This window comes from Glycine soja, chromosome 3 (genome assembly GCF_004193775.1).
Source record: "Glycine soja cultivar W05 chromosome 3, ASM419377v2, whole genome shotgun sequence".
Lineage (NCBI taxonomy): Eukaryota > Viridiplantae > Streptophyta > Magnoliopsida > Fabales > Fabaceae > Glycine > Glycine soja.
The window spans coordinates 46,535,052-46,546,731 of record NC_041004.1 but is presented as its reverse complement, the minus strand read 5'-3'; the positions used below and the strand labels follow the sequence as shown (position 1 = coordinate 46,546,731).

The window sequence follows — 11,680 nt, the reverse complement described above, 5'->3', positions numbered from 1 at the left end:
TTATTTAATAGTTTATTTAATACATTTTGTTTTTACACGCTTAACTTTTCAAGGATATTTAATATCATTTATTATTTTATTATCAGTTATTTAATACTATTTATTGAATACTTTTAATTCTTTTCACTTATTTATTGTATTGAAAAATCTAAAAAAATATTAGGTCATTTATTCACTCACATATTTTCCACTAAAACTTCTTCATAATTAATTAAAGTTAAACAAAACACTTAATTATGAAGTTTTTAAGTAATTAACTACATAAAATAAAATAAATGTATTTTATTAATATAAATAATTCTTAATTTATCTAATCTCACACTTACATAATCTCTAAAATTTTATCTTATTCTAATATGATTCGTTCAAAGTATTATATTGATTATTATTCTAATATGATTCGTTCAGAGTATTATATTCATTATTTTGAAGGAAAAAAATTATTTTAAGATCACATAATTTACTCATTTGTGATTACTACACCTTTATTGTCATTATTTATATTTCTTGATTTCTATATAAAAAAACATAGAAGAGCGAGTGATGGTGTAGAAAAAGAAATAGTGGTATTAATTAAAGTGAAATAGTCATCTGGAACGTGCTACGGTGCGAGAATACAGATTCCAAGGACTTGTACAAGTACAAGGAATAGAGTTGAGTGTTTATTGAATGATGTGGGAATCTTAACGGTCAAATTTGAAAAGCTCTGATCCCAGGTTCTGAAGCCTTTTTCATGACCGTTTGGTTCTCTTTTTCTGTTCTGTTCCTCAAATAATCCCTCTTTTCTTTTCTTTGTTCTGTTCCTCAAATCCCTTCTCTCTTCCCATGACCTCCAAAACACTCTCACTCTAGTTCTCTCTTCTTTAGAAGCATCAAATTAAAGTCACTTTTTTTCACAAAATCAATTAGTTAATGATGAGGTGCTGCTTTCTACCTTGCTTTCCTACTTCTAAACGGAGGAACCAATTGCGTTCCGCCGATGCAACACCCTCCACAGATGAACCCCAAGTAAGCAAGCAAGCAAAACCTCTCTCACTTTCCTTCATCTCTCTCTCCATTAACGATTCAAATATTTTGTTTGTCACAGACCCATGGGAGAGAAGGAGCTTTTGAACCTCTCGCACGCCAAAAGACCGATGTTGAAGAACTCATTGATTGCATAGCAGAATCAAAGTAAACCATACATTCATTCCGTTATGATCTTATTGTAGTATTTTGATTATACATATTTATCCCCTCATTTACGCTTTCAGAATAAAAAATGTAGAGCAATCAATTAAGAGTGTTGAAACCAAGGAGGAGCGGTCAAGGGAAGAGGAAGCACCTCAGATATGTAAGAAGGAAGAAGAAGATGATGAGATTAGTAAAAGATCGCATCAAGAAGAGTCTTCTGAGTCACTGTTCTCCCTCTCCATTTCTTCTAGAAATAAAGTTTCAGATGCCGAGGCCGAAGTTAACAGTCCAATACAACTCGTATGCACATTTGGGTCATCCCCAAGTGTTAAAGAAGGAAAACCATCCGAGAACAATGAACAGCAACCTGCCACCAAGGAATTAATCAAGAAGGAAGGTGAAAAAGGAAGAGCGAATGACCCTGTCACTCAGTATAGATATAGAGATTGCCCTGATGATGACGGGTACGATGATAATAATTTAAATGTTAGTTTGGATGCTACACTTGAAGATGATCCTTCCAATGAGAAGAAAGATTGGGTAGAAGGCGCTGATGTTAACCAAACATGGGTTCAAGAAGAGTCCTCAGAATCTTTCTTTTCTATGTCCGCTAATTCTAGAATACGAATTTCATCAGCTGAAGCAGAGAACGAAGTTAATAGTCAAATGTCAGCTCATGCTACAAGCACAAACAGCATCACACAAGGAAAGATTCCAGATGTTTCGTCAGTGCTGAATCCAAGTCAGAGGACAGTAGTCAAAGCAACACTGAAGAACGATAAAGAAAACATCAACTTGGTAGTGAAAGATGTCAACATACCCATTAGTCCAGAGCCTAGTTTGAAGCTGTCAAACCGCAAGGCAAGGCAGAGGTTCGATGACAAAATTGGGGTGGACACCAGCCTCTCGAGCTGGTTGGTTGAATCATCGGAAACCACCCTGAATTCCGTCAACAATACCAGTTCTGTGGGAGAACAAACACCAAAAGGAAGAAGAGGTTCACCGTGGAGTCATGAGGATAGGCCAATTTTAGGAGCATTAACCCTTGAAGAGATCAGGATGTTGTCTTTATCTGCATCTTCAAGAAGGTCTAGAAGCCGGAGTCCCGACGAGACACCCATCATAGGTACTGTTGGGAGCTATTGGAGTCACACAGAGCAGAGCATGGATTTGGAATTCAACAAAAGTGGAAAGGTAAGTATCAGAATTACTTACGATTATGTTTTTATACATTACTATTAGAAGTTAGTAGACAAATCATAGCTGCTTGTATTGCAGGATGTGAAACCAAAGAGGAGTTCAACGGCATTGCAGACCAGACTAGAAAGAGCGTTTGAAGCCAGTGCTGCAGGAGTTTGAGCTACGAGGTGGTTTTTTTTTCTTTTCTCGCGGTGATAGAGAAGCGTGATTTTTGTTGTAGCCCTGGATATTCGTGACAAATGCATTTCTTTACTAGTATATTATTCAGTTCTTTAATCATTTAATGCATAGATAATTCTAAGTTGAAGCTCTTACTTTCGCAATTGTTTTGGGCAAATGTCGAGTAATAATTAATATAGTTCATTTGCCAAAGCCAGGAGTGCCACCAGTGCTACTGAGCGACGACGACGTATATAGTATTCATAAACGAATGAATAAGAGGAAAATAACAAAAATGATACCTCTTATTAAGCCACTTACTAAAAGAAAAAGATATACTTTATATTAGTAGTAGTAGTAGTAGTACAACAATAATTGGGAGTCTTTTGCCTATGTACTCAAGATAACTGTAATTTCTACCAATTCCGCTCCAACTGGCCTAGACATCATGAAAGAGTCTCCTTATCTGGTCAACCGTTGAAGGCATTAAAGTAATTGGGCAGCGCTTATACTGTAATGGGGAAACACGAAAACTTGCATTAGATAAAACGAGTGACGACTCATCAGTTGATTATTTTCAGTGGGATTTGCAAGATATTCATAATAAATATGACAGAAATGAGTTAACATTGTTATTCAGTTGTTTGAGTGATCCCCATCTGACAACCACAGTGGGATCATGTAAATTCTGGCAACCAAAAGGCTTCATGCATCCGCAATATATCTAATTGAACTTCCCAGAAATTTCTAATGTATCTCGTAATATAGTTTAAATTTAGTCATGAAGTCGTCAGTATAGAGAATCATGAAAAGTAAAACCAGTTTGCATTTATATGTAGGTTATATATTAGTCACAGTAAGGATGTCTAGAGCTCTCACCTGAGTAATATACTTAAATATGCAAGCATAGCAGAAGACAAACCCTGAAACTGAAACTACAGATGGATTTACACGCTTTTGCGAGCATAAGGGGCAAATTGTTCTGTCTGGTGGTAGTGGTATCCCTTCTTTCGCTACCTGTTTGTACAAGATTCTAATTACTGACAGTGTGTGACACTACATAGAAAATGTAGTGAAAAAGAAAAAGAAGCTTTTACAATGAAAGTTGAAAATAGATATAATTTATTTGTCCAGAAAATTCATTCAGGTAAAACAAAGTCAAAACAACTGCCCGTGGAGAGAGGTGGGAGAAAAGCTTAAATTTGCTTCTTCACCTTTGGTGGTGGAGGAGGAGGGGGTGGAGGATATACTGTAGGAGCTGACATTCTCTCCTCGGCAGACTGGTACCACCATTCCATCATCTACATAATTCAAATAGGTGATGTGTTAATAATTATGCTCCTTAGTAATAAGCACATAAAGCTAACCTATTTAACAGCATATCACCAGAAAGCATACTTAAGGGAACCTCTAGACAGAACAAGAAGTCAAACTTAAGATAAACTAGCTCCCATTAGTAGAAATATTGGATAATTAGTTAGGATACAAATCAAATCTAAATAAGTCAATAATATCTACCATGCTACAACATCATTAGTACATCTTTCAGGATATTGTTAGTACTCAGTGAACAAAGGAAAAACATATATGTATTTAAAGGATTAGCCATCTCACTTTAAAAAAGAACACTGCTGCAATCAATCCGGTTTGTGCATAGTCAAGTACAGTGTACGAACAGCTGAGCAATGCTCCTTGCAATGTCTGAGATTCGAATCATGTGGTTAAAATGGAGCATAAAAAGAACATTAATTCATACAGTCAGCATTATCATGCTTCATGCGAAATATACAGAAAAAAAGTTTAACTAACTAACTTCTTCAGTTTCTTCTTAATTCATGGAAAATCAGGGAAAGATAAAAGTCATTATACTGATAAAAAAATCACATACCTTCAACCATTGAGGCCCACGAAGCCTCTCACGTTCACGGTTACGCATCTTTGAAATCCTAGAAGAGGTATCCATCTATCTTGACATGAAAGGAGAAAAGAGCAAAATCAATCACACAAACAGAAATGAACAAATTTCTCTTTCACCAATTAACCCAACAATTATAATGTTTTTAAGCCACAAAATTGTGAGTAACTAACAGAGTTATACACTCACAAAACAAAGCTCACAAATTGTTACTTTGAATTATTTATTTGAGTCTGACATATTGAAGAAGGCAAATAATAGTATATTAGTATATATTTTTTCAAGCATAATTACAACACCATAGAACATAGGTACATGACAGACTGATGCAGACAACCACTCATTGCATTTGAAACATGTTTGGAGTTCTTGGAAGGATTGTGCATTAAATTAGCAACAACTACAAATATAGTTTAATATTACATACCGATAGATTTTTTCTTTCATAATTCACTCATTAACCACTTTAACACACACTCACAAACAAACAAACAAACATGCAACCCATAACACTATACTATCACTTAACAACCACCAGATGGTAAGAATATTTTTAAATGTTGACAAGTGTGGCATGGTGGAAAAGTTATTTCATTTAATTACACTTTGGGAACAAGGAGGCTGCCGCCAATGTATGGCAAGCTTGAGAGTTGAGATATTGCTCGTGTGAAAAAGTAAAAGAAAAAACACTGGAGTAACAAAAGAAACAGAGCAAATAAAAATTATGTATAAATGCATGGCCAATTTTTTTTTTTTCCAAATAACACAAAATGAAGATTTTTCTGAATGCAATATCCTAATTTCTAATTGTGTACCAGCTCTTGCCCTGTAGCTCGGCAAACATGAATCCCAAGTGCGTGCAGTGCTAGCGAGTAGTATCCAGTAGCATCCAACAGGTATAAGAGTTGGTAAGCAAATTGCAAGCCTGCATTGTAAATATGATACTTTAGACCTTTAAGGATATTCAGACTCCAAAGAAATAATTGTCACAGATAGAATAGAATGCATAACCTTGAAAAAAAATTGAATTATTAAAATCATGTTAATTTGTATTTGAATTTGACATACCCTCAGTACTAGCATGTAACCACGGGTAGCAAAACCCAACAATTCTCTGAACTCTGTTTGCGATGCGCATTGAAATGGAGGCTGCGGCATCAGAAGTTAGCGTTGACACCGGAGAATAATCTCCTCGGCCATCATCAAAGCCTTGGGTTTCATCTCCCCATAGAGTGGCTTGAAGCCTGGCTTCCCTTTCTCTGTTGTAGATTGAATGCAACTTGGATTTCAAATACGGCAACACAACCTTTTCCAACACAGCACTACTCAATCAGAAAGAATCGAGGAAATTAGGGTTACACGAGAAATGAGAACAGCAAAGTACCAAAAAAACAACGGAAAGAACTCTCTGGCGCCTCCGTAATGCGCTGCTGCTGGTGGTGGTGGTAGTGGCGTCGTCATTCTTGAGGGCGATATTGGCGGGCCTTCTTCGGAGGCCGTAGAGAGATTCCGAAAAGGAAGCATCTAGAAAGAAGGAAGGAGAGAAGAATGAATTAGTTGATGTTATTATTATGAGTGAGGGTGTGTTTGATTTTTTTATACCTGTGGTTCGTAAGGTGTGGGATTCGAGGACGAGCATGAGTAAGGCGAAGGATTCGTCTTCGAAGTCGAGGAGTTTGTGAAGGAAGGGTCTCCGTAAGGCCAAGACGCCGATGGAGTATGTCAAAGCGGCGCGGAGGCTCGCCGGCAGTTGTTGAGCCGCCGCCATCTCGAAGAAGGTGGGGCGACTGCCTTGCCCGCCCACCTGAAACAACATCTCTCTTCAATTCAATTCAATTCCGGCAGGCACCACCACCAACCACCGCCATGCTTAGCTCGCTTTCCATTTATCTATCTCTTCTACTTGCTCTATGTTTTGTTTACACATGTAATTATCTCTAATAGAAGTTTAATTAAAATACAAATCTTACATTTTCATCTAATCTAATCTTAAATTATTATTATTATATAAAATTGTTAATTTTATAATTACTATATATCTAAAATGATTTTTAATTAGTTAATGATACAATGTACTCAAATTATTCTTAAAAAAAAATTGTACTAAAATTAACCTCTTGTAACAAAGCAAAATAAAATATCTATTTCATTGTTTCTGAAATAATAAAATTGCATGATAGTAGTACTATTAAACAAAATAAATTGGATTAATAATATATGCATTGATTTAATAAAACACACACACACACATATATATATATATTAAACTTATCAATTTATTGTAATACTTACTTCAATAAATATATTATTATTATTATTATTATTATTATTATTATTATTATTTTCTATTATTGATAATATAAAAACTGTACGTGTCTATTAAACTCAAATAAATCTTTATCCTCGTTATTTATTTCAATTTACTTTAAGTAATTTAAATAATAAACTACTAAAATTATTTTATTTTATTTCTTTCCATTTCATTTTTCATTCATCTAAATTTCATCTTATTTTATCATTAATAGTAATATTTATTTCATCTCACTTCATTCTATATCTCTTTTCAACAAACACAAATTCTTTAAAAGAAAATTCGCCCTCTTGAACTTTTTGAAAATGTATTATTTCTTTGGAGTCTTAATATTACTTTTATTTTTCAATTCTGATTTTCTATATAATACATTAAACACAGGTATAAATAAATGCTAGTTTACATGTGAAAAAGAAAAGAAAAAAAAAAAACCTCAAGGACCACTAAGAGGATGGTAACAAAATTTCCATCACAATGAGCCACCATTACTTGTGGCACTCATGCCATATTTTCATAGGAAATGGCTGTGATAAATGAGCAAGTTGAAACATCCTTGGATCCAATAATATTTCTACAAGTTCCATGGAGTCCAAACCAGTCTAAGAATATTAAACAAATCTAGAAGGCATAAAACAACGATCCTGCTGTTACGAACTTTTCACCCGTTTTGTGGGTGGTGCAACTTCATCTTCCTTGATCATTTCTTCAGCTTCACCTGCAATTTGTTTTGTTGTGCTTGACTCCTTCTCTTCGGGTATGGCTTTTGGAATGCTTTCAAATTTGTGGCGTTCCTCATTTGTGGTTTCTACTGTTTCTGATGGTGCAGCAGCAGAAGGCTCGTCCAAGGAGACGTTAACCTTGCTGTCACCCATCTCTCTCTGTTTCTCAAACATCATCTGAAGACGTTTCCCTTGGTCTTCAATTTGAATCTGCAACTTTCTTTGGATCTGTATCAAAGTTGCCATATCAGAACATGCCAAAAACTTGCAAAGCAAACAAAACTCCTCCTCAAGAAAACCTCAAGTACTACTATATTAATTACCTCAAGTTGTTCGTGAAGTCGCTTCTGGAGTTCCATCTGTAAACGTAATGCTTCAGTGATCCCCTTACTCCTGCAAAAGAAAAACAAACTCAAGTACGAAAATCTATGAAGCAACTGTTCACATACGACATGAAAATATATCTTGCAACAGTGAAATTCAAACTTGTATTGCCGTCTAACTGGTACCAATCTTTGTTTGGTTATATCTCAAATTAAAATATATAATAATTAGAGGAAAGTTACATTGAGTAAACATTACATTATGCAATAACTAACATAGAGAGAGAGAGAAAGAGACAGAGCTCACGTTTTCAAGTCTAGAGATTTCATTTCTTCCATTGGAGTCACCTTTTTCTCAGACGTTCCTGCAGGCATAGAAAAGGACTCGTTCACACCCTTAATCGTTTTTTGTCAAAAAATGAAAAGGAATTTTTGTGTGCTTAATGCTTATAATGCACTGTGACCCTAAAGAAATGGCATTATTGTTGAAATGTATGGAGAATGGCAGGAAAAATGGCATTCAACACTTTCCTTTTGTTTCCTCACTACTTTCTTTCTCAATCCAAAAATAGGATTAAGGAAGACGAAAAAGAACATCTTCCTTGATGTCTGGTTATATGCACAATAGAGTTCATAAATACACTTTACATACCTTCTGATGGCTCTGGTTTGTATCTGGCAGTTCTATACTTCTGAAATTAAAAAATAATGTGAAAAACATTAGATTAAATAAATTGACATCACACCCATAAGCTATTTAAGAGGATGATAAATCACAAATGTACCTGCAAGTGGCTTTTTACATGATAGATAGTAAGACCTTCAACTTTCATTTGATTCAACACACCCTTTGGAGTAGCCTCTGCGTGTTAAGTTGTTACCATCATGAGATGACAAGAAAAATTCTAGAAGTAAGGTAAAAAAGTATAAGATTATGGAGACGTAAACATACTCTCACTACCACCAAGGTGATTAACTGCTTCCACAAAGGCCTCGTGAAGTTCTGGAGTCCAACGCATTCTAGCCTTAGTCTGCGATGCAGTTGATGCTGAATTACCAACAACTTCTCCAGATGGTATATGCTGCTGCGGAGGAACCTGAGATGCCTGCATCAACAGAGTAGGATATGTTTCCGCAACTTGTGCAATAAAAATAAACACAATATACATCAATAAGAGAAACTATTGAACAAAAAAAGTTAAGGTACATGAGTTCAAACTGTTAAGAATCACATTTACACATAGCAGAGAAGAGGGAATGAACTATTTACACAAATTCACATGTACATGGTGATGAAATAGATAGAAATTAGAATTTAGCACCTACATGCACCAAATAAATTACAACCATCTCCATGTAGAAAGGTAAATTTAAGGGGAAACTTAGACGGAGATTTATAGCCATCATTTTACTCACTTGTCATCACAAGATAAAAAGATCAAGATTAACTTAACTTTCATCTGCATCGGTAACTAGTTCATGTATGAAAATCATGACCCATAGACCACAAAGAGGAATCCAAAAATGAGATACCACCTACTGGTTCTAGAACTTCACATGTGAGAACAAGCATGGCAGTAATCAGCTCGAGAAACAAACCTTTGGTTTTGGTTCTGCTACATTGTCATCAGCAAGAAGCTGACTCCAGCTCGGGTGAAGAGAATCATCAATTGACATTAACTGATCAACCCACTCCCCAAAATCAGATCTTTTGACATTATCATCATTTATGTAACAACCATTGTTTTCCACCTGATCATGCTGGACAGAAACATTTTCAGGAAAGCCAAGAATATCCTGACATGGATCTGGTCCCCAGGAAAGATCTTCATTTTCTTGAGGGTGAGAAATGAATGTCATTGAATGTATTTCGGAAGACACGCTATCACCAATTGTCTGAGAAACAAAGGGGGGATCTTGATATTGCCTATCATGCTGTGAAACAGAGGAAAAAGGGAAGTCATCGGGACATTTAGAAGGTGAAGAAAACATCTTCCCAGCACTTCTGATTGAATTTGATGAGGCTGAATTTGCAGTCAGATCTCTGACTGGCGAAAGCTGAAAAGAATCTGGGGGTTTCATATACTTGTTTTCCAATGGAGTGGGAAGAACACGAGAAGATGTAGACATAGCTCTCGAGGCTCCTAAGTGAATCAGCTTTGTCTGTCCTGATTTCAACATAAAAAAAAAAGTTGTATGTCAGCTAATCAACCACTAATAATAAGTTATCTTTACCACCTACTGGACAGAATATACAGCAATTTGGTAAGGTAGTGTTTTTTCTGCCTTTTCATATCTCACTGGTCTAGATTTCAAGCTTAATCCTATGAGAAGTAAAGGGTTTAAGTCATAAAAGCTCTAGAAAACAGATAGAAGTAATGAAACACCAACACAGTTACCTAATACCCCTACACATCACAGTTTTCATGGATATTATTCAAAAAATGGCAAAAGCCTTTGAAGGGAAAAAATGCTAGCCAACACAAGGTCAGAAACAATGTTATTTGAATCACAATATCTGCAACTTATAACGGGTACAAAAAGAAAATCAGAGGCATCTTCACACAGTGTACATTGATTTAACCTTGAATCTTATTATCTTGAGAATAAAAACAAGTTGTAATCGCCAAGGTAAATAACATGAAATAAGAAGCATAGCATACAGCACAAGCCTGTTTATAACTAATAAAATAAAAAAGTGATCAGCTTGAAGTCATGAATTAGAAGCTAGCCAAGCTCATGAACAAAAACAAAAGGGTGGTGGTAATTGTGAGCTGCTGTTGCATTTTAAAACAAAGCTACACAAAAACCAATATAGAAAATACCAATATGAATGGTAAATTAGAAACGAGTTCAGTTCAAGCATCAGCTTTGGCAGAATGGAGGCTTGAAGAAAAAGAGTGTTAAAGGGGGCCATCACACTGAAATTCACCGTTAGTTAAAGGCAAACATTGACAAATGACAAGTGTCATCCTTCGTGTCACAGAAACACCCCACACCTCGCTCTTTACAACCACCAATTAAAGAAAAAGGTACCCGCCACACAAGATGCCTCTTTTGCAACCAATAATCGTTCGTTGAGACCACCCAATTCAGACCAGAACAGATCAAAATCAAACTCCCAGATTCAAAGAAATTTCATTAAAAAAAAAAAAACAACTAAAATTACAAAATTTAACAAGGCATACAGAAGTATAATAGATGAAACTCAATTAATAATTAACAATCCTATGTGTAAACATAAGCAAACCAATAATTATAAGCAGTGTCGTGTGAAAAGGGTGAACAGAAAATCTTACCTATAAAAGGGATGACGACGATAACAGAGTACTATGGAATTGGGAAAAACCAGAAACGGAATCTAACAAAGCTGAGAATACAAATAAAAAAGGAGGGGTATGAATGAGAGAGAAGAAGAGGATGGTGAGGGGTTAGGAGTTGTAATGCACACGTATTTGAGTTTGTCGCGTTTAACTCAAACAAAACAATCTTAGAACCCCAACCAACGCCGTCAACTATAGGCTCTTGCTTTTGATTCTAGTTCTAGAGTGACTATGGTAACAAAGTGAAGCGAAAAAGAAAAAGAACAAAAACATCCTGCGGCTCACACGTGTGGGTCACATTGGTTCTGAGCCGTCCGATTCTAGTCCATGTCGTATGATTGCGTTTATTTGTTTGTTTGTTCTTAGCTGCCATTCGCAAGTTGTTGACTTTGATAACGCAAGCAAGTAATGTAATGTTGGCTGCTGATGAGTGGTGTGAAACTGGACACACACACGCACACAAGTCCAAAATGGCCAATCCAAGTCACTTTCTTGGCAAGTTCGCTGTGTCAATTTTGTGGAAAATGAATAGAAGCCATGCTTATGCTGTACTGTGT

At 35.7% G+C, this 11,680-nt stretch overlaps 3 protein-coding genes across 5 annotated transcripts; 1 reads left to right on the top strand and 2 right to left on the bottom strand.

Annotated features, from left to right (window-relative positions):
- The first annotated feature begins 566 nt into the window (after positions 1-566).
- On the top strand, positions 567-2,680 carry LOC114407729. Its single transcript, XM_028370944.1, has 4 exons — positions 567-1,008; positions 1,088-1,173; positions 1,254-2,367; positions 2,452-2,680. The coding sequence occupies exons 1-4, from the start codon at positions 913-915 to the stop codon at positions 2,530-2,532; spliced, it is 1,377 nt and encodes a 458-aa protein (XP_028226745.1). The 5' UTR covers positions 567-912; the 3' UTR covers positions 2,533-2,680.
- A 139-nt stretch (positions 2,681-2,819) lies between these two features.
- On the bottom strand, positions 2,820-6,368 carry LOC114407731 (peroxisome biogenesis protein 12-like). The gene is made up of 9 exons (XM_028370945.1): positions 6,050-6,368; positions 5,832-5,971; positions 5,516-5,753; positions 5,263-5,372; positions 4,421-4,495; positions 4,147-4,233; positions 3,747-3,833; positions 3,412-3,549; positions 2,820-3,043 (listed from the first exon to the last, which is right to left on the bottom strand). The coding sequence occupies exons 1-9, from the start codon at positions 6,261-6,263 to the stop codon at positions 2,972-2,974; spliced, it is 1,161 nt and encodes a 386-aa protein (XP_028226746.1). The 5' UTR covers positions 6,264-6,368; the 3' UTR covers positions 2,820-2,971.
- Positions 6,369-7,094: 726 nt separating this feature from the next.
- LOC114407728 (protein PHR1-LIKE 1-like) lies at positions 7,095-11,409 on the bottom strand. 3 transcript variants are annotated; one of them, XM_028370941.1, is made up of 9 exons: positions 11,100-11,409; positions 10,733-10,854; positions 9,400-9,968; positions 8,753-8,906; positions 8,586-8,662; positions 8,453-8,492; positions 8,108-8,165; positions 7,801-7,870; positions 7,095-7,705 (listed from the first exon to the last, which is right to left on the bottom strand). In XM_028370941.1, the coding sequence occupies exons 2-9, from the start codon at positions 10,770-10,772 to the stop codon at positions 7,406-7,408; spliced, it is 1,308 nt and encodes a 435-aa protein (XP_028226742.1). In that variant the 5' UTR covers positions 10,773-10,854; positions 11,100-11,409; the 3' UTR covers positions 7,095-7,405. The 3 variants fall into 3 exon arrangements, with proteins under 3 accessions (XP_028226742.1, XP_028226744.1, XP_028226743.1); XM_028370943.1 differs by lacking the exon at positions 10,733-10,854 and having other exon boundaries at positions 9,400-9,963; positions 11,100-11,393; XM_028370942.1 differs by lacking the exon at positions 10,733-10,854 and having other exon boundaries at positions 11,100-11,386.
- Positions 11,410-11,680: the final 271 nt, after the last annotated feature.

Coding starts and splice junctions, on each gene's coding strand:
- LOC114407729 (XM_028370944.1), top strand. CDS start 913: ATGATGAGGTGCTGCTTTCTACCTTGCTTTCCTACTTCTAAACGGAGG. Junction 1,009..1,087: donor CCTCCACAGATGAACCCCAA/GTAAGCAAGCAA, acceptor TGTTTGTCACAG/ACCCATGGGAGAGAAGGAGC. Junction 1,174..1,253: donor GATTGCATAGCAGAATCAAA/GTAAACCATACA, acceptor TTACGCTTTCAG/AATAAAAAATGTAGAGCAAT.
- LOC114407731 (XM_028370945.1), bottom strand. CDS start 6,263: ATGTTGTTTCAGGTGGGCGGGCAAGGCAGTCGCCCCACCTTCTTCGAG. Junction 3,550..3,746: donor CTCCTCCTCCACCACCAAAG/GTGAAGAAGCAA, acceptor TTGTACAAACAG/GTAGCGAAAGAAGGGATACC. Junction 3,044..3,411: donor TATTTAAGTATATTACTCAG/GTGAGAGCTCTA, acceptor TCCCCATTACAG/TATAAGCGCTGCCCAATTAC.
- LOC114407728 (XM_028370941.1), bottom strand. CDS start 10,772: ATGACACTTGTCATTTGTCAATGTTTGCCTTTAACTAACG. Junction 8,493..8,585: donor ATGTAAAAAGCCACTTGCAG/GTACATTTGTGA, acceptor TTTTAATTTCAG/AAGTATAGAACTGCCAGATA. Junction 8,166..8,452: donor CAAACCAGAGCCATCAGAAG/GTATGTAAAGTG, acceptor CTATGCCTGCAG/GAACGTCTGAGAAAAAGGTG.